The following is a 22,418-nucleotide window of genomic DNA, read 5'->3' on the forward strand; positions in this document are numbered from 1 at the left end:
AGACAATCGGTCCAGCCATCTCTGCGAAACATGAGTGAGATTAAACAGTCTTCAGCACGTTTCTTTTCATAACTTATAATAAGCACAAGTTCAATTTTAATAAAATTCAAAAGTAAAGGATATTTCAGGTAGCCCGTTCATTTGAAACAAATTTCGTTCAAATTGGTTGCGTAGTTTTCGAGAGAATGATGTTTCGTGATTTTTACATTCTGATACATAACCTCTAAAAATCCGATTACAATTAAATTTGATAGGGTCTTATGGGGCTGTTATAACTTTCATTTGCAATTAATTTCATGAAAATCGGTCCAGCCATCTCTGAGAAAAGTGAGTGAAAATAAAAATCTGCACACACACACACACACACACACACACACACACACACACATACAGAAAATGCTCAGCTCGTCGAGCTGAGTCGAGTGATATATACCATTTCGATTTGCAAGTGATTGCTATACCATTCTAGGAGAAAGGCAAAAAGGAATTCAAGGACTATTTTAAACTATACCAGCTTTGATCGATATATGTGGCCTCAACATAAATTAAATGTGGTATCCTACTATTTTAACGTTCCAAATTCATGTGTTTAAAGTCTGCAAATGCACGACGGATCGGCCATAGAATATGATCAAAGTCAAACAACAAATCGTTTGAAATGATTGGTTATATCGTAATGACAACATCTACGACTTTTGGCTTCTGTACATTGCCTTAATTCTGAATGTATTCATATTGGGTGCTATTCGGTCATTTTGTGCAGATTTTTTTGGCATCAATCTGACACCGGAAATACCCATTTTGGGAAGTATTCAGTTATTTCGGTTGTTTTCCAGAAACTAAAAATGGTCATCATTAAATTCAAAATGGTGTCCAGGGTCAATGTTTGGTTTCTATGCATCATCTCGATTACGGAAATATCGATATTGAGTATTATTCGGTCATTCTCGACTGCTTCCTAGAAGTTGCAATTAAGCAATTCAAAATGGTGTCTGAGGTCAATTTTTAGCTCATTGCATCATTCTGGTTCCAGAGATACTCATATTGGATGGTATTTGGTTATTTTAGGTTGTTTTTTTCACATACCGGAAGTCGCCATCTTGGATTTAAAAATAGTATTTTAGATAATTTTGAGCCTCTGAGCGTCATTCTGGTTGGAGAAACACTCATATTGGGTGTTATTCGATCATTTTCGGCTGTTTCCCAGACACCGGAAGTCGCCACTCTAGAATCCAAAATGGTGGTCGATTTCAGCTGCTGTGTATAATTCTATATTAGAAGATACGCATGTTAGACGGAAACCAGCCATTTTTGGCTGTTTTCCAGAAACCAGAAGTGGCCATCCTACAATTCATAATGGTGCCTGAGGTCAATGTTTAGCTTCTTGCAACATTCTAGCTCCGGAGATACTCATATTGGGTGGTATTTGGTCACTTTGGGCTGTTTTCCAGAAACCAAAATTCGTCATTTTGGACTTTAAAATTGCCTGTGAAATCAATTTTTGTCATCTGGGTGTAATTCTGGTTCCGAAAACATTTATATTGAATGGTATTAGGTCATTTCCGGCTGTTTGCCAGATATCGGAAGTCACCCTCATAAAATTCAAGATTGTGTCTGTACTCAATTTTAAGCTTTTGTGCATCTTTCTGGTTTCGGAAATACTCATATTTAATGGGAATCGTTCATTTCAGGCTGTTTTCCAGAAACCGGAAGTTGCCATCTTGAAATTCAAAATGTTGTCTGAAGTTGATTTATGGCTCCAGTGCATCATTACGATTCCGGAAATACCAATATTGGGTGATATTTTGTCGTTTGCCGCTGTTTCTCAGAAACTGGAATGTGCCATCTTAGAATTCAAAATGGTATCTGTGGTCGATGTTAGCTCCGGCGTATCATTCTAGATCCGGATATTATTATATTGGGTGGAAATCGGCCATTTTTGGCTGTTTTCCTGAAACCGGAAGTTGCCATCTTACAATCCAAAATGTTGCCTGAAGTCGATTATGGAACATATTTGTTACCACTAAAAAGATTAAACTATTGTGCTGTGTCTACTAAATGTTAAGTAAAAAAAGATTCACCTACCAAATAGTGTTCCATTTGATTGATTAGTTCGCGAGATGTGCATAAATTTATGCACATGTGCTTCCATAAGCGGGAGGGGCGTCGAACCATTATGGACATATTTGTTACCTCCAAAAACATTCACATACCAAATTTGGTTGTATTTTCTTGATTGGTTCTTGAACTGTGTGAAATTTGCGTTTCATTTGTGAAGGACCCCTCCTTTATAGAAAAGAAAGTGGTGTCAAACCATTATGCACATATTTGATACTTCTAAAAGCATTCACCTGCTAAATTTGGTTCCATTTAATTAGTTAGTACTAGAGATGTGCAGAAATGTGTGTTTCATTTGTATGGCACCCCTCCCTTCCAAAAGAAGGAGAGGTGTCAAAACATTATGGACATATTTTTGACCACTAAAAACATTCACCTGCCAAATTTGGTTCCATTTAGTTGATTAGTTCTCGAGATGTGCAAAAAATTGGTGTTTCATTTGTATGGAACCCCTCCCTTTCAGAAAAGAGAGGGGCGTCTAACCATTATGGACATTTTTTTACCCCTCAAAACATCCACATGCCATATTCGGTTTCATTTGCTTGGTTTGTTCTTGAGTTGTACAGAAATTTATGTTGCATTTGTATGGGACCCCTTTCAGAAGAGGGAAGGTTCTAAAACTATCATAGAACCTTTATCGGCACCAAAAACCCCTACATACAAATTTTCACGTCGATCGGTTCGGTAGTTTTCGAGCCTATATAATTCAGACAGACAGACAGACCGGATTGCATTTTTATATGTATAGATTACAATATCAATATTTTAGAACCTATAGAGTAAATATACATTTATTGGATTGAAGCGTTCATGTAAGTCTATTTTTACAAATTAAAGTTTGAATGAGAAAGGCTGGGTCTGACCGCTAGGTGGATTCATTTTTTTTTGGTAGTCGGCAGCGAGGATAACAAATTTGCTTTTAGTCTTTAAGATAATCTAGAAATAAGATTCAGTTGGCTCCGTTAAACATTGTATGTCAAATAAACATATTGTTGAAAAAAACATGGCGTTCATAAGATCAAACATTGCCTGTTGCAGGAAAGAAAGTTTTCTTTCTACCGGTTTTTGTTTATCTCCCATATTAACGGTCATTTTCGAACTACTTACATTAGGCAAAATAATGTTCGAACTACCTGTTACCTGTGAATATGTTGAACGGGTATTCAAAGGAGTAGAAAAGTTGGGCGGTACTGTTACGCTTGGAGAATTTTGTTTTGACGTAGAATACGTCTTACGGCAACATATACAGGGACCCAATTTCAATGCAGGGATCCAATTACAAAACCGAAAACATCGGGAGCGTCACGAAAATTGTCCAATTTCAAACGTTTTAAACTCAGTCAGTTTCCAACCGATTTCTGTCATTTTTGCACCAACGATTGGAAATCAATTAAGCACCCGTCCAAATGCACAAAATTGTAATCTGATTGTTCGAACTATTGTACTATTGAAAATTGTTCAACATTGTCGAAACGCAAGTGTCGACTTTTGATGGGTCGCTTGCTGCCTACTAGCTAGCCGGGAATGCACTCTTTGCCTCTTCGTAGCCATTGCCTAAATTAAGATATATTAGTACAACTTGATACAAAAGACAATTCAATTTCATTCTTGTTTTGGATACGGCAGCAAGTGAAACCGCATTGCTGCACGTAGCATCTGCTGTTTTTCATTGTCGTTACTAGTACCGGCTATAGAGGTAAACGTTATCTAGAGCAGAGGGACATAAAATTAGGTAATCCCAATTGAGTGTTGGAATAGGTATGGGAACCTATTCCAAGAAATACATTGACATAAGAAAGGCTGTCGTATTCTACGTTAACTCTGCGGTCGTGTCTTATAAACGTCCTCTTCAACTTTTTTAGCTAGTTTTGATTGTGAAATCGAATTTTGTTTACCCTGCCTTGCCTTTTTTTTAAGGTGGCAGGGAAATCTGCAAACAGACACCTGAGAAGAGAACTCAGGGTGTGGGGATGAGAGTAGGGGACAGATGCTGGGGTAGTTACACTCCCCCAGGCACCTACAGATCCCTGTCCCGACCCACTAAAACCCCTCCAGTCTCCAGCTCTGGTCTTTTCGGAACGACGGTTAAGTATTACGTCGGGCAGTGGTTTTTGTGCGTGATGCACCCTCTTTACTCTTATAACCTCCTAGCTAACTACTTGGAGACTGGTAATTAGCGACCACTGGCGTGTTGGTGGTTGACCCGCCACACACGTTGCAACTCCAGAACAATCTGAGAGGCGGCCACACAGACCGCGTTCCAGATATCCGGATCGTCGCACATCCTCCGGACTAGATTGTCTGGAGTAGTGCCAGGTCCGCTCACAGCCATCATGTCGCTCCTCACTCTTACGATACGAAGAAGACATGCTCAGCAGTCTCCTCCTCCTCCACGCACTCGGGACACATTGGGGACCGCGAGTGTCCGAACCTGTGCAGATATTGCCTGAAACAACCATGGCCTGACAGGATTTGTGTCAGGTGGTCAGGTTCACTTCACCATGTCGTCTCCCGACCCAGCCGGATGTCTCCGGTATGAGTCGGTGCGTCCATCTGCCCTTTGTGGAGTTGGACCATTCTCGCTGCCAGCGGAGCATCGAGAATGACCTTCTGGTACCTCGTATGCCCCTTGTGTCACGTTGGTCGAAACACTCTCTGCCTCCTTGATGACGATGCTGATAAGCATCATGCCGGACAAGACACAGATTGCATCGTATGACACCGTACGATACTCACTCGCAACTCTCAGGCACATGAGCCTGTAGGTACTTTCCAGATTACCACGGTAGCTGTTAGTACCTAGCGCTCTGGACCGCACTGGCCCACCATACCTAAGTATGGACGAAACCACGCTGGCAAGAAGTCAAGATAGTGCTGCAATAGCCGATGAGGCCCTCTTATAGGCATAGTCGACGTGACTCCCGAACGTGAGCTTGTCGTCGACCGTAACCCTCTAGAGCTTCAGGGATCGCTTCGAGGTGATGGTGCAGTCTCCGACTCTGACCACCGCCTGTTGCTCCGATTTACGGTTGTTCACATTCGTGACCTCCGTCTTATGATGCGCGAGCTCCAGTTTCCTGGAGCGCATCCAGTCCTCGACCTTGCGTATACAGTGCGCGGCCGTCAACTCGACCTCCTCGACAGACTCGCCGTAAACCTCCAGCGTTATGTCGTCTGCAAAGCCCACGTTCACAACCCCTACAGGGAACTTGAGTTTCAACACTCCGTCATACATAACATTCCACAACACCGGGCCCAGGATAGAACCTTGCGGAACTCCTGCGGTAATCAGGACGCACTTCTGACCCTCCACCGTGTCGTAAACAAATACTCGATTCTGGAAATAATTTTCCAGAATCTTGTACAGCGACACCGGTACAGCGACACCAGTTACCGTTTCACGTCGAGCGTGACGATTGCGCAGTAGCATATTCCCCTTCTCTTGCGCTGGATTGCTACCTCCGCCGTCTTGATGACGGAAGAGATTGCATCCAGCGTGGACCTGCCCTTCCGGAAGCCGAACTGGTTACTTGCCAGACCATGTACACCCTCCGTGTACCTCACCAGTCTGTTGAGGATGATTCTCTCAAGCACCTTGCCCGCATCGTCTAGCAGGCAGATAGGCCTATATGCCGATGGGTCCCCTGGCGGTTTCCCAGCCTTCGGCAATAAGACCAGTCTCTGCTGCTTCCACCTGTCCGGAAAGAGACAGTCATCCAGGCACCTATGCATGACTGCCCTGAACAGCCCGGGGGCCGTTTTTATCGCCAGCCTGATCGCCAGGTTAGGGATACCATCCGGTCCCGGTGCCTTGCTCACCTTTAGGTATTTGGCGATCACGATGAGTTCCTCATTCGTAACCCTTGCCTCCTCCCCTGCCTCGACACGGCTGTCGTCGCTCACGGATTGGATGCTCGGCAGGTTGGCCGACCATCCCTGGTCTATGTCTGAGATACTGGAACGTCGGACGTGAGACTCGACCGCCGGAGGCCAAGGAATTGGCTCGTGGCGCGGAAAGAGTTCCTCGATGATACGCTCCAGCATCGCTGGTGATCGCTCTGCCAGCGCGCCTTTGGTCTTGGCCATGACGATCCCATTACGAATCCCCACGGATTTGTATTGGCACTCGCACATAGCCTATCGAAGCAGGCCCTCTTGCTGGCCTTTATCGCACTCTTTAGCATCGATCTTGCCGTCCACCAGTAAACCGGTGGCTTCCCATTCCTAGGTTGGCGAGTCCTAGGCATGGTGGCGTCGCAAGCCCGCGATAGCATAGCAACTAGTAGGTCAGTAGTCGGGTGGAGCCAACTGCCCCCCTCGCGCTCCCTTCTCATTGCCTCTTCGAATACCTCGGCATCAAAGTGCGATGTCTTCCACCCGCGAACGGTCGGAGTGTTGGCTCTACCCGTCGCTTGCTGCCTTTCGTTGTTGTCTACACTATAACAGACCGCCTGGTGGTCGCTATTAGTGTAGCCATCGTCTACCCTCCAGTTCTTGATCAGTCCTGGGTTGGAGAACGTCACGTCGATGATCGACTCCGCACCATTTCTGCTAAATGTACTTTCGTTCCCAACGTTGTCCAGATCTAGGTAGAGCTTTGCCAAAGCCCCAAACAGGATCTGGCCCCTCTGGTTCGTGAAGCGACTTCCCCACTCAACAGCCTAATCGTTGAAGTCGGTCGCCACCACCAACGGCGTTAGGCCCGTTAGCTCCATGGATAAGAGGTCGACCATCTGGGTGAACCTTTCGGTAGACCAACGTGGCGGAGCATGACAACTGCAGTAGAACACTCCGTTCACCTTAGCAACACCGTATCCTTCTTCTGAGGTTGAGACAACCTCCTGAACCGGGAACTTGCTCGTCGTACATATGGCCGCCATACTTATCCGCAAACCAGTAACCGTTTCCGGGAGGGATGCGGTAGGGATCCGATATGATGGCGATGTCCGACAACGACTCAGTGGCTGCTTGTTGTAGCAGCTGCTGAACCGCGAAGCAATGGTTCAGGTTCAGTTGCGTCACCCTTACGCCCGTGGTTTCGCAGCCGGCTTACCGGCTGGGCACCTGGGGAACATACCATGCACTTGGGAGACTCCCCACAGTCCTTTGCTCTATGGCCTGCACCTCCACATCGCCTGCACAGCTGGCTCCTATCGGGCCCCTTGCAGGTCCAGGACTTATGTCCGCCCTCGAAGCAACGGAAGCAAATGTCTGGTTGCTGTAGTATGCCCAGAGGACATACAGACCAGCCGACCTTCAACTTGCTTTCTTAAAGGGCCAGGTTAGCGTCCGCCGACGGTAGTCGGAAGGTACCTATCTGGGTCCCCGCCGGACCTTTGCGGAGGCGGATTGACTCCTTAGCCACCTGCACCCCGCATTTCGCTTTTAGGGATTGTGCAATGTCGCACCACTCAGTGATTTCGTCCAGGTTTTGAAGCTGGAGAGTCACTTCTGAGGTGAGTGCCCGCACTTGCACCTCCTTCCCTAGGACCTTTTCAGCTACCGTTTTGTAGGTGGCCCCCTTGTTCTTGGCGTCCTTCCGGAGCTCAAGTGTCATCTCGCCAGTGCGAGATTGGCGGATACTCCGCACATCCGCCCCCAGATTCTTGAGCTGGGTTTCCCCTCTCATCTTCTTCAAGACTTCTGAGTACTTCGACCCATCCGTCTTGAGTATAAGGGGATCACCCCTACTCCGCGCCTTTTTTACCCTTTTTGGTCCTCTGGCCGCTCCGCCATCATGGCGCGTCGCACCTTCCCGACGCTTCCTACCCTCTACGGTAGTCCAAGGGTTGCCCGTAGCCTCCACCTGTGCCTTTTCCGACGTGGACCTTGAAGCGGTTGGCGTGTTTTCCCGTGGGAGTGGCACGACCAATCGTTTCTTGGTGTTCCCGGGGGCCGTTCAAGTTGTTAAGCTCACTGCGGTTAAAATGAATTAAGTAGTTTACGATGGAAACTCCAGTTTTCTGATTTTTTTCATCTCGTGATTCTTGTTTCCTATGAATTACTTGGGTAGGTTTCCAAGACGCACTGACAAAACACAAACTTTAAAGCTATAGGCAGTCAAAAACCAGTCCACAAGCAACCGTAAACACGTCTGATCTGTAGGAAAGTTCAAGACGCACTGTTTTGTGATTTAATGAACTACTAAAACGCAGGCTGTTATTATTTAAAAACCTAAATTAATTCACCTAACGCGCAGACCCAGCCTTTCTCATTCAAAATTTTATTTGTTAAATAAATTTACATGAACGCTTCAATCCATTAAATGTATATTCTCTCTTTAGGCTCTAAAATATTGATGTTGTAATTTATACATATAAAAATGCAGTCCGGTGTGTCTGTCTGATCAATATAGACTCGAAAACTACCGAACAGATCGACGTGAAAATTTGTATGTAGGAGTTTTTGGTGCCGATAAAGGTTCCTCAGATAGTTTGAGATCCCTCCCTCTTCTGGAAGGTAGGGGTCCCATACAAATGAAACATACATTTCTGCACAACTCAAGAACAAACCAAGCAAATGAAACCGAATTTGGCATGTGGATGTTTTAAAGGGTTACAAGTATGTCCATAAAAGTTGGACTCCCCACCTTTTCTGGAAGGGAGGGGTTCCATACAAATGAAACACAAATTTCTGCACATCTCGAGAGCTAACCAACTAAATTGAACCAAATTTGGCAGGTGAATGTTTTTAGAGGTAACAAATATGTGCATAATGATTTGACACCCCTTCCTCTTCTATAATCATAATCATCTTATTTTATTAATTATAAATCATCTTATTTATTTTAAAACTATTCATCACATTTAGGTAAACTCTTTAAACATATTTATATATTTCAAAATTTTTATTTTTCGCCTTTCCAAAACAGCCAAAATATAAAAAATCAGTTGGAAAATAACCGAATTAAACATAAAAATGTGAGCTAAGATAAAAAGCAGGGTTTTAATCTTAACTTATAATTTTTGGGGTTTTTTGATTAACTTCTAGTAAACGCGCAAGTAACACTTAACTAAAACTATAACCCACACTAAGTCACATCAAAAGTTCTTGCATTTTTTTTATCATTTGTAGCTCCGTGAAATAGTTGTGCGATAGAAGCCAAAAATACTGGTTTTCTAAAAAAATATATATAACATAGCCAACCATCAACCGATTTTCACCAAACTACTTTGATTAGAAATTGAATTTACTTTCGAAATTATAGTATATTTGTGGTGTGTTTCTTAAAAAAATAGACGGCAAATTTCAAATTAAAAAAAAAACTGCGTGAAAAAATCTAAAAACTTATATTTAAACTCAAACAACTCAACATGTTTTATTGATACAGGTCGGACTCGATTATCCGGAACATCAAAAATTTTGTCATTCCGGATAATCGAGTTTTCCGGATGATCGAATCACACAAAAAATACTGAAATTTTGCGATTAACGAACATAAAATAAATATTTTTTTACTTTATTTCACTTGTATGATGCAGTGGCGTAACCAGAAATTATTTCTGAGGCTAAAGCGGTAAAATCTTGAGAAGCAAAAAAATTAATTTGGACATTGATTATTTTCACTTAATTCGAACATGCCCCAAACATGCCGGAAGTGACTTAAATGGTAACAAATATGCCAGAAGGGATGGTAAAGGGGCCGTTCCTAAACCACGTGGTCATATTTTGATCACTTTTTATACCCCCCGTGGTCTTTCGTGGTCTTTTGGCCAACTACCCCCCCCCTTGCGACTTTAACCACGTGGTTTTTTTATTTGTCAAGTGCCAAAAATTCGCTTGATTTTTTTTAACTTTTTAATAATTAAACTTTCAGTACATTTTATATTTCAAATGCAAATGTCTCATTATTGACTTGGTGGCAACAATAAATTATAAGTCAGCAAAAAAGACCACGTGGTCATTTCGTTAACCCCCCCACCCCCGTGTGTTGTCTTTCGTGGTCTTTTGACAACCCCCCCCCCCCCCGTCCCCCTCTTTATGACCACGTGGTTTAGGAACGGCTTCAAAGGCAAAATTTCAGAATAAAAATTGAAAACAGACACAAAAAAAAAAAAAATTCCGGATAATCGAGTCTAAAATTTCGGGAAATCGAATTCCGGATAATCGAGTCTCCGGATAATCGAGTCCGACCTGTATTAGTAAAAACCTGTATATATTTTGAAAGCTCTATTTCTCCCCTTTCTAAAACTGCTTAAATATTGAAAAACGGTTGATAAATGACTTAGTTAAAAAATATTATATGCGCTGAGGTCCAAAAATCGTATTTTGACCCTAACTTCAGAATTTGAGGGTGTTTGTAAAATTTCTAGTATGAGTGAATGTTATACTCAACAAGACCTACAACCTACATTGGGTCACTTCAGAAGTTCTAAATCGCTGTAGCACAGTGACGATTATTTTTACGCGATATAAGTTTAGTATAATTAAATCCAATAAAGTAAAAATCAATCGTATCGTTCATGACAATAAGATATTCTGTTTTATTAGTCTAAACAATGCATATTTTTAATATAATTGCTGTTATTATCAAAAAATGACGATTTCCGTTGATTCGGGAAGAAGAAACAAAAATACATTAATAATTGTACAACGATACGAGTCAGGGTCGTTGCGATTTACTTCTGTTTAAGAAACGAAAGCTTAAACATGTAGCAAAATTATTATAAAAAAGTTATTGTCATGTTCTTCAATGAATTTTCATTTTAGAAGCACTAAAAACTTTTTTGTGTGTTTCGTTACCATTTTTATATCATTTTTCAAGTTTATACTCACTTACGTGCCATTATTTTTAATCGGATCTTATTATTGAATGGAGTTTTTAAAGCGATTTTTTAAAATTACGCGGTTTTTATACGCGGATTTTTTCAACGCGGTACAATCAACCGCGTAAAACATGACCCCTGTGTATTTATATATTTTACAACTGAAATTACAGGTTTTATATTTTTAGTACCAGTACTGGCAGAACTTGAGAAGTTAGTTTTTAAAGCCCTTCGAAATTTTTGAACATTAAAACATTGGTTTTTCGTCGTTGTTTCAATTTTCCTTATTTGGGGTAACTTTGATCGGTGTCAATTTTGAGTTGTTTTGAAATTTTTTTGAACTAAAAATGTTAGATATTGCTTTGATAACATGTTTAGAGACGCTTCCCGGATTGACATCACGTTCTCCTTGACTGCTCTTACTGCGGAGGATAGTCCTGTCCTTGCACCTAGCCGCGGCCTACTGCGAGTCGTTTTTATGCCATATGTAATTTCACCTTTCGATGATGGAAAACGTAAACGTTGCGATATGTGCCAGAGGTATTTTGTAAGTCAGCAATCGTTGTAAAATGTTTGTGTTCAGAAAACGTATGTTGATCATATATGCAAGGCCTTTCAAACAACGGAAGTATGAATAGGCCAGCTCTAGCCTCTTACGTTCTATGCTCTAGCCAAGACAACATCATGACATGTAAAAAATTTCTATAATTTTTTTTTCTAGTTGATTGAGAAAATTAGATAACGGATTTGGAAAACATGTCAATGAATAGTATAAAGTGCTTTTCTTGGCACTTACTGAGAGTAAGAAATATAACGGTCAAATTGATTTTAAAATTTTGTTATCAAAACAATAAAAAATGTCAAACAATGCAATATTGTTCAGATCTCGAATGACTCAAGACTAAGATGTTTTACTCAAATTTAGCAAAAGTAATCACGGGGCAGTTTTATTTCAACTTTTCATGAGAATGGTAAAACTGATCAATGTTACCCCGCTGATCAATGATACCCCGTTTCACGGTACAAAATATTGATTAGAAGAGGCTAAAAACATACTGGCGCGGCCTGTGCTACGAAGGCGGCTCGCCTTACCGTGGGTTAATGTACAGCCTTAAGTAGACTTGTACGTTAAACTGCGGTAGGGCGAGCCACTTTCGCAGCGCAGCATACGCTACAACCGCAGTCGAGTCACAAAAAGAAAATCTAAAGGCCATCCACCTCAGGTGCAAAGCACACAATTAGGAAATAGCAAATCACATGTGTTAATTGCCGCGCAAGCGACCAAAAGTTATTTCATTCCTAACTTCCCATTTTCGGTGCCGTCTTCGCTAGCCCGCAACTCAGCGAAGCTGCAGAAATGGTACCAACTGCCCTTTTCACTTTGTGCCTTGAACGTATACATAATGAAAGATTGAACGAAATAAACCAGCGCTACCATGGCGGATAACCGCCACCTAGGAATTAAAAAAATGTTCAATTCCACTTTGACTGCTCTTTCTCCGGGCGATCGCTGTACTATGCCGAGCAGACAAGTTGACTGCGGAAGGCGATCGCATTCGTTTTGCCTTTCTCCTAGAAAGGTATAGCAATCACTTGCAAAACCGAAAGTATAAAAGTGCTCCAAAGCGCTGAATGGCATACATCACTCGACTCAGCTCGAGGAGCTGAGCATTTTCTGTATGTGTGTGTATGTGTGTGTGTATATGCAGATTTTTATTCTCATTCACTTTTCTCAGAGATGGCTGGACCGATTTTCAAGAAATTAATTGCAAATGAAAGGTCTTGTTGTCCCATAAGACCTTATTGAATTTTATTGTAATCAATTTTTACTTTCGTGGTTATATATCAAAATGTAAAAATCATGAAACATCATTATCTCGAAAACTACCCAACCGATTTGAACAAAAATTATTTCAAATGAACGAGCTACCTGAATTACCTTAAACTTTTGAATTTTATAAAGATTGAACTTGTGGTTTAAAAGTTACGAAAAGTAACGTGTTTTGAAGACTGTTTAATCTCACTCATGTTTCTCAGAGATGGCTGAACCGATTTTCATAAAGTTAAAAGTGTCAAAAGGAAGGTCTAGCTGCCCCATAAGACCCTATTGATTTGTTTTGCAATCGGACTATTACTTTGCCTGTTATGTTTAAAAATGTGAAATCCAGCTATGACAAGGAACACATTCCGCAAACTACTTGGACTCACTCACTTTTCTCAGAGATGGCTGACCTGATTTCCAAAAATATAGTGTATATTAATGAGTCTAGCTGCCTCGTAACACCCTATTGAATTTTACAGTAATCGGACTGTAACTTCGTCTATAATGTATCGAAATGTGAAAATCACGAAACTTCATTATTTCAGAAACTACACAACCGATTTGATCAATATTATTATCATATGGGCGGGCTAGTTGAGGGTAAACTAATGAATTATGATTGAAAACGTGGTTTCGAAGTTTTGCTGCCCTATACGTTCCCATTTTATTGGATTATAATCGAACTTAAGCAACCGTTATGTATTAAATTGTTAATAAAACAACGAAAGTCTATTATCTCAATGATGACATGACATATTTGAACATAACTAGTGTCATACGAACGAGTCATCTCTCAAACTTACAAATAACAAACTTCACTGCTATTTGATATGTGGCTCAAAAGTTATGGAAAGAAAAGAAATTCAAAGACTATTAAAAACTATACTTGCTTGAATCGATATATGTGGCTCATCATAGTTGAACCATTATGGACATATTTTTTACCTTCAAAAACATTCACATACCAAATTTGGTTGTATTTTCTTAATTGGTTCATGATCTGTGCGAAATTTGTGTTTCATTTGTATGGGACCCCTCCCTTATAAAAAAGGAAGGGGTGTCAAGCCGTTATGCACATATTTGTCACCCCTAAAGATATTCTCATGCTAAATTTGGTTCCATTTACTCGGTTAGTTCTCGAGATGTGCAGAAATTTGTGTTTCATTTGTATGGCACCCCTCCCTTCCAAAAGAAGGAGGGGTGTCAAAACATTATAGACATATTTTTCACCAATAAAAACATTTACCTGTCACATTTGGTTCCATTTAGTTGATTAGTTCTCGAGATGTGCAGAAATTTGTGTTTCGTTTGTATGGGACTCCTCCCTTCCAGAAGGGGTATCAAACTATCATAGGAACCTTTATCGGCACCAAAAACCCTTACATACAAATTTTCCGTCGATCGGTTAGGTAGTTTTCGAGGCTATATGGATCAGACAGACAGACCATTCTGCATTTTATATGTATAGATTACAACATCAATATTTTAGAACCTAAAGTGTGAGTACATAAATTTATTTGACTGAAGTGTTCATGTCAATCTGTTTTTATAAATAAAAGTTTAAATGAGATAGGCTGGGTCTGACCGCTAGGTGGATTAATTCAGGTTTTTTAACAGTCAACTTGCGATCCTTTACAACGCACTGTTTGAAAGGAATCAATGAATTTGGAATGTTCAAATAGTACGATACCACATTTAAATTATGTTGAGGCCACATATATCGATCAAAGCAGGTATAGTTTTAAGCAGTCTTTGAATTTCTTTTCTTTCCATAACTTTTGAGCCACATATCAAATTTTTATGAAGTTTGTTATTTGTAAGTTTGAGAGACATCGTTCGTATGACACTAGTTATGTTCAAGTTAGTCATGTAATCTTTAAGATAGTATACTTTCGTTGTTTTATCAACAATTTAATACATAACGGTTGCTTAAGTTCGATAATAATCAAATGAAATGAAAACGTATAGGCAAGCATGAAAATTTTCACTCACTAGCAATATTTCATGCAAATGTAATCTTTGATTCATCAGGTATCGTTCAATTGTTTCCACTCGCGTACAAGTTTTCCATAGAAACGCTGCTGATTGTTTTTCGCTTATAAGAGTTGCGAATACCATAGAAGGAGACTGAATGATACAAACACGATAGTATTTATTGTATCCAAGTTCACTTGCATTCAGCGGTATCGTGAGAATCTTTGAGATATTAACGCCAGTGATACAAAATTATGAATCCAAATGAACGTTAGATTTCGTTCAACTGTTTGCTTACCGGAGCAAGTAGGTATCCTCAATTCTTACCGAAATGGTAGCATGGAGCATTAGCATGTGATATTTTAAATCACTAAGAATCATCGCGGTATATCACGGTGAAAGCACGACGTGGAGCAGCCGAATTTGAAAGAATCGTTGCGATCGGTCGAGTGCTATCGTTTACAATCCTTTCGTGAAACACTCTCTATATGTTGCTCGCTACACCTAAAGCAGGCAATACTGAAACAAAATCACCAAAGAAAGCTACCATATACTAGTTAATTCTTTGGAACTCTTCGGGGGATTTTTAAAAAAAACTAAAACTGAACTTCACTTCAACACGGTTCACACTGGAATGATTTTATTGTCGTTAAATTAATTACAGAGAGCTAACGAATAACCTAAATCCCTGACTTAGCACATAACGTGCACCTAGCGTTTGGACACCTGCTTGTGGCTTCGCCGTTCGCCGTTGGAGTTATTTCCTGTTGTCTGCTGACGCCGCGGATTCCTGGGCCTGTGCCGGTTAAACTTTGAGATTTGGTTTCGTCGTTAACTGCTCCTTGCGCAAGTATTGCTCGTCCCGAGCAATTACCTGTTTTCGCGAACTGCTGGTATTTGATGATTCCAAAAATTGTAACTGCCAATATAAAAACTGTTAAAGTGCTTATTGATACAAATCCGATTATGTTTTTAATGTCGATTGTCTCTAGATGCTTTCGATTTTCTATGTGTATGGCATGTAGTTCCGAAAGGTTAATGTGTCTATGAATTTGCATAGGTTTTATTTTCGTCGGTTCCAGTGGTGTGATTATGGGTTGATAAAATTGGAATTCGAGATTTTCATAGAGCTCGTTGTTTATGTAAATTGAACAATTATGGAATGTTATCAAATGGATGCCTCTCAGAGCTTTGTTATTGATACCACAGGTGCTATTGATATTTACGTCTTGGTGAACGGTTAGTATCAGCAGCGTACCTGGGGCTATTTCTCTTACTTCTGTGGTTGGAGGTTTTTCCACGAGATTACAATGTCCAAAACGCCCTCGCAATAATGCGGCTTCACACGGGTTTTCGCTAATGTCCATTACCTGTCTTCTTTCGCATAAGGTAACTTTGCGGTTTTGTTGGCATTTTGAAACAATCGCTAAGATTTGATTTGAGTTCATTAAGACTTCATTATGCATCAGTTTGGCTGTATGGTTCAGTATTGGCAAAGGTTCGATGCTCACTTTCCGGTATGTGATTGGAAGAAGTCGTGGTATGTTAACGCTGATGATGAGGGTTGATTCGCTATATAGGGTGCTGGTGGTGAGATAGTTGTTGGTGTCGTCGAGGCTGTGAATTTCTAAACCTTGGCTTGAAATCTCCTGTGCTATTAGATCAATTTCTTTTGGTGTAAGAATTAGTTTACTTATAATGTTTAGTTTAGTAAGCAAGATAGCGTATTCGATTGATTTTAGAGTTTCTATAAATGTGTTTAGTTGAAAGACAATTTGAATTTTCTGGTTTTCGCTAATGATGTAATCATTATCTTTAAGAATAATATTTAGGGCATTCTGTTGGTTTTTAATTTGATCTGTCATAATGTTTATTCTGTTTTCGAATTTAGTATTAATTTTTATCTGCCTGTTATTTTGCTTTATGATAGTGTTTCCAGATTTTCTAAGCTCGTCTAGGTTGCTGTTAATCAGTGCTAGATCGTCTGCATCTAAGTTTCCGGTGATAAATTTAATTGTACTGCCTAACATATTAATTGCTCTTTTGTTTCTGTTTGGTTTAACTTGTAGCATATTAAAAAGGAATCTGATTTCATTCAATTTCATTTTTATAATGTCCGAAAAGTCACTAGGTGAATTCTGTAACTGACCAATCATGTTTTCGATAAATAACACAGATGTTTCTAGTTTTACAAAGTCAATCACATGCAGCAACCTGTCGTAACCGTCTATTATCCTCCCTTCTCCCTCTTGCAGTATCAACGCTCCTGCGTTGTTGGTAATATCATTAATCTGTAGGACTTGGTTTTGGGATGGGGTGTTCATTGATAGGATGAGCAGAAGAGTTGCATTTTTTCCGTTTGCCAGCGTTTGACGAGAATTCTGTGGAAAGAAAAGTGTGAGTGTGAGTGTCTCATATTTTTTTAAGATTATTTTTGTGTAGCGTTCGACCCGAGTCGTCAATGAAGGTTCTAGTATGATCCTCGACGACTTGAACCGGAAGGTACTTTGGATTGGTCTTATTCCGTATTCCCTGGACTTTCTGGAAAACTTCTTCGTTCGGCTGCAAAATCGGTTGGACCTCGCGATGATTGTTATGTTGTTCAATTGTTTTATGTTGCGTTTTTTGTAATTGTAAGACAACTTCATCGTGCATTTTGTTCCGACTTTCGATCATTTGATCCACGTCGAGATGTCTGTCGTCACCATCTCTGATGGCAAAGAAGATTTCCCGTGGTTTCAATTTTGTAGCTGAATGAATGGTTTCATTATACAGGGTACAAGCAATACGAAATACTTCCTTGTTAGATAACTGTTCGTATTTTGATCTGATACACCTAAAAATCTCAGCGAGTGTAGAATGGAATCTTTCGACAGTGCCATTCGTTTCGCTGCAATTTGTAGGTGTAAAATATATTTGAACATTTAAATCGTTGAGAAGTCCCCTGACTTCAATTGACCTCATGGCTGGTTCGTTGTCGCTCACGATGAGTTGAGGTTTTCCGTGTGTGCTGAAGTATTTCAACAGAGCCTTCCGAACGTCCTGTATCTGCCTTGATTTAATTGGAATGATTGCGCCAAACTTAGAAAATTTATCTACAATTGATAAAAACATATCAGGTAACGAAATGAAAATGTCTATGTGAATAATTTCTAGTGGTTTTTTCGGAATAGGAGTTTCGCCAAATTTAATTTTATATGGGTGACGTTCGTATTTTGCTTTGTTGCACACTTTGCATAATTTGATAAATCTTCGGATTTTGAATTTCATTCTGGGAAAGTAATAGGTTCTAGAAATTTTTTTCTTTGTTTTCCCATATACCTCGATGTGCTGAATCGTGCACATTCTGAATTAGGTCATTCTGTTCCTCATCCCTTTTGAACGTCTTGTAGCATGGTTTGCGTTATTTTAACTTTGAAGGTTTTGCATCGGTTAAAATAATTTTTGTAGACAACTTGTATTGTGGGGATTAATCTCTCGGGGCAGAAAATACAGTTGACTCTTTTGTGATCCATATATTCTTTAAAGATATTTAACATTGCGGGTACTCCGAAACATATTTTTGTTATGGTTCTCCTGAAAACACGTGGAAACACTTCCTCGAACTCATTGCTATCTTGTTCGCCAATTTTTAGCACTAGCTGATTCGAAAACACGTTTAAAGGGCGGAGAGTCATCTGAACAAACTCAGAATCGTCTGTATCCGCTGAGTGAACAGTGGCAGCGTCCGTGTCGCTGTCACTTTCTTCATGTAGGTTTATTTCGTGTGGAAATCGTGATAATGCGTCGGCGACAGTATTTTGCTTTCCAGGTCTGTATCGAATTTCATAATCATATTCTTCGAGTGATAGCCTCCATCTAACGAGCTTACTGTTAGGGTGATTCAAATTCAGCCCGTATGTGAGCGGTTTGTGATCGGTATACAACACAAACTTTCGACCGAAAAGGTAGGGTCTGAAATACTTGCAGGCCCATACGATAGCCAGCAACTCTTTCTCTATAGTCGAGTATTTTTCTTCAGTTTGGGAAAGAGTACGAGATGCGTATGCTATCGGTTTATCTTTGCCTACTGGATCTTGCGACAGAACCGCGCCAATAGCATGGTTTGATGCATCGGTCGTGAGGATGAAAGTTTTGTCAAAATCAGGGTACTGTAGAATAGTACTGCTTGTTAGAATGTTTTTGCATTTTTCAAATGCATTAATGAATTCTCTCGAATAGTCTAATGTCTCTCCTTTTCGTAAGCTGTTAGTAAGCGGTTTCGCTATTCGAGCAAAATCGCGAATAAATTTCCGGTAGTAACCTAAAACTCCAAGAAAGCCTCTTAGTTCTTTCTCGTTTTTTGGTGAAGGCCAATTTTTAATAATTTCAATTTTGTCTGGGCTCGGCTTGACTCCTTCGGAGGTGAGTAAGTGACCCAAAAATGCGACTTCTTTGTGAAGAAACTCGCTTTTGTCTAATTGCACTTTCATATTGAATCTTTTAAGGCAATTAAAAATTTTTGCTAAGTTTTCCAAGTGTTCCAGAAGGCTTGTCGAAAACACAATAATATCGTCCATGTAGACCAGACATATTTTACCTATGTGTTCTCTTAAAATGTTGTCCATCACACGTTGAAATGTTGATGGCGCATTGCGAAGGCCGAATGGCATTCTTAAAAATTCATAATGACCGTGTTCTACGCTGAAGGCGGTTTTCGAAACGTCATCGTTGTGAACTTCGATTTGATGAAACCCACTTGCAAGATCTAATGTAGAGAAATATGTGCATCTACCCAGTTTATCAAGAATGTCATTTATGTTGGGTATTGGATACTTATCCTCAATTGTCTTGTCGTTTAACTTCCTATAGTCAATTACGATTCTCCATTTTTTTTGACCGGAAGCTTCCATTTTTTTAGGTACGACCCAGACTGGTGAGGACCAAGGACTATTCGAATGCTGGATGATACCTTGCTCTAGCATTTTTGAAATTTGCTTCTGTACCTCTTCTTTATGACAGAAGGGGTACCGATATGATTTAGAATGCACAGGAATGTCGTCTTTCGTTGTTATTTTATGTTTTATTGCGTTGGTGAAGGTGAGCTTTTGTTCCTCTAAGTGGAATATTTCCTCGTATTTTCGAATCAAATCAATTAATTTTTGTCGCTCTTCTTCATTAAGGTGAACGAGTCGTAGTTGTTTGAAAAGATCTTGTTTATTTTTACATTTCGGGATCATGTCAGGAAAACATGTCTCAAAATTCTGTATCTCAACTTGAAAAGGTTCATCAATTTTGACTTTAATGGGTTTGCTGCTAATGTTGGTAATGGCAACGTACGCTTGTCCTTGCTTAGAGCTGTATAACCCTGAATGCACTATTAAGGATTCGGAAATTTCTATGTCATTTTCAATTAAAAAATCACCTTCATTGTTGTTTGTAGGGATACTGATGAATTTTGATTCGTTTGAATTTAAACTAATGTTTGTTGTGTCGGGGTATTTTTTAAACATTGGTATCGTGGTTGATGGTAACTGTAACTCGTTAGAATGCGTGAGGATGTTGGCTTTCAAGTGTTGAAGTGACTCGTAACCTATGAGTCCATCAAAGTATGAATGAAAGTCAAAAATGTAGAAAGTTAATTTGGGAGAGTTTTTGATGTGAGAAAATGGATTGAATTCTGTAAATTGATTAATTTGGTGCGATCCGTTAATATTTCTGACAGTAGCAGGTTTCATGAATCTGCATTTTTCTATGTTAACCAAACGTGGGCTAATATAATTCTTGTTAGCACCTGTGTTAATCAGAAATTTTAAGGATCCTCTCGTCGTTTCTATTTTTATGTACGGTATGAAATTGGCTACGTTGTTGTTTGTGAGCTTGCGGTTATCTGAAAATTTAGGTCATCTGGTTTATCATCATCTTCCTGTTTTTCACTATGAACCTCGTTAGCAGTTTCGGGCAAAATTTGCGTTTCATTCTCGGTTGTCTCGTTGGACTGATAATAATTTTCAAAGTCTGGATAGTAAGATTATGGTTGATAATAATTTTCTGTATAATCTTCATATGGGTAGAAGTTATTATAGCACTGTTCGGTATTTGTTAGTTCTTCAAAATGGAATTTAGGAGGGTTATATGGTCGAGCAAAGTTTTGTTGTGCGAAATTCTGGGGGCCAAAGTTCGTTGGTGGGCGATAATTCTGTGGAAATCGCGGTGCAAAATTGTTTTGCATTTGAGGAGGGGGTATGTTCCGAGGACGGTTCATGTAATTTACTCTAACGGATGGATCTACATCCATTCTTTCAGGTTTTGGTTGAGGTTTCCGCGGGAGGAAAGGCCTAAACATGTGTGGTGGCGGTTGTTGCGGATGTCTATAAGAATTATTCACTGGAAACATTGGTCTTGGTTGAAACTTAAATGGTACTGGTTTATATAATGGCACCTGTTGAGGTGCTCTGCTAGGAATTGGTGGCGGATGATGTGTAGTTTTTGGTTGTATGTAATTGCTTTCATCTAAACAAAGTCTCAGCGCATCTTTTAAGCTTTTCGGGGTTTGGGCTCGAATTGTGGGTCCCAGCGGATGGTGTAACCCAGCAAGAAACACTTTGAGCCCCATTTGTTGATAAAACTGGTTTTTTGCTGATTTGACTTCCGGATTTTCTTCCGTTATGTTGAGTGAATTTACAAGCAAGGAGACAACGTGGGAAACTTTTGAATAAAATTCTTCAAGTGTTCCCGTTTGTTTGATACCGACTAGATCCTTTGCGAGCGACTCTTCATCTCTGCGGTCGCTGTAATGAGTTATCAGGTTGTTTTTTATTTCTTCCCAGTCTAACCCGGTGCCGTATAATTCTAAAACGTTATCGTCGTCGTTTATAATTTTGGACCTAATGGCCTGGATCCAAATAATATGGATCGGAGATCCCCTGGCCGAATCAATCAGTGGTATTAAATTGTCTATTGATCTAATAAATGAATGTAATTTAACGGGATCGTCGCTAAAGCACGGCAGGTCTCTGATAATTTGTGGCGTCTGAAGCGCCTTCAGAATGGTTTCTGTCTCCCTTAATGGGTTTTCTGGTTGTCTTACGGCTGCTGCTCTAGCAACGCGAGCGGCTTCAGCAGCGCCTTGTGCTTCAATTCTTAGTTGGTGAATTAACTCATCTCTTTCGTTGATTTCATGTCTTAATAATTCTACCTCTTGTTGCAAATGCTCCATGTTTATAAAAATAATTTCACTTAAACTTGTTTCACTTTCAGAAAAAATTAATCACTTCTTATCTACCTTACCTTAATGATTCCGGTTGACCGTACGGTGATCCTCCGTTTAGTTTCCGTGAGTCGATTTTAATTCCGATATCCTCTCGAAATTACTATCACTGTTTTTATTTTCTTATTTTCACTAATCCGTTCCGACTGCGCCAGTTAAATCTTTGGAACTCTTCGGGGGATTTTTAAAAAAACTAAAACTGAACTTCACTTCAACACGGTCCACACTGGAATGATTTTATTGTCGTTGAATTAATTACAGAGAGCTAACGAATAACCTAAATCCCTGACTTAGCACATAACGTGCACCTAGCGTTTGGACACCTGCTTGTGGCTTCGCCGTTCGACGTTGGAGTTATTTCCTGTTGTCTGCTGACGCCGCGGATTCCTGGGCCTGTGCCGGTTAAACTTTGAGATTTGGTTTCGTCGTTAACTTATTTCTTTGCTATAAGTTGTCTCTTGCATGCGTGAGAATGTGTAACTTTTATTAG

The 22,418-nt window shown here is 40.1% G+C and overlaps 2 protein-coding genes across 9 annotated transcripts in view; both read right to left on the bottom strand.

Moving 5' to 3' along the window:
* LOC129718457 (syntaxin-binding protein 5) overlaps positions 1 to 22,418 on the bottom strand; it is a 1,078,665-nt gene that overhangs the window by 608,424 nt on the left and 447,823 nt on the right. The window lies entirely within an intron of this gene.
* Positions 15,305 to 22,322, bottom strand: LOC129718455 (uncharacterized). Its single transcript, XM_055669245.1, has 2 exons — positions 21,949 to 22,322; positions 15,305 to 17,774 (listed from the first exon to the last, which is right to left on the bottom strand). The coding sequence occupies exon 2, from the start codon at positions 17,325 to 17,327 to the stop codon at positions 15,360 to 15,362; it is 1,968 nt and encodes a 655-aa protein (XP_055525220.1). The 5' UTR covers positions 17,328 to 17,774; positions 21,949 to 22,322; the 3' UTR covers positions 15,305 to 15,359.

Source organism: Wyeomyia smithii, chromosome 1 (genome assembly GCF_029784165.1).
Source record: "Wyeomyia smithii strain HCP4-BCI-WySm-NY-G18 chromosome 1, ASM2978416v1, whole genome shotgun sequence".
NCBI classification, from domain to species: Eukaryota; Metazoa; Arthropoda; class Insecta; order Diptera; family Culicidae; genus Wyeomyia; species Wyeomyia smithii.

Bases quoted from the DNA above. Each gene is read 5' to 3' on its own strand.
- LOC129718455 (XM_055669245.1), bottom strand. From the start codon at position 17,327: ATGAAGTTGTCTTACAATTACAAAAAACGCAACATAAAACAATTGAAC.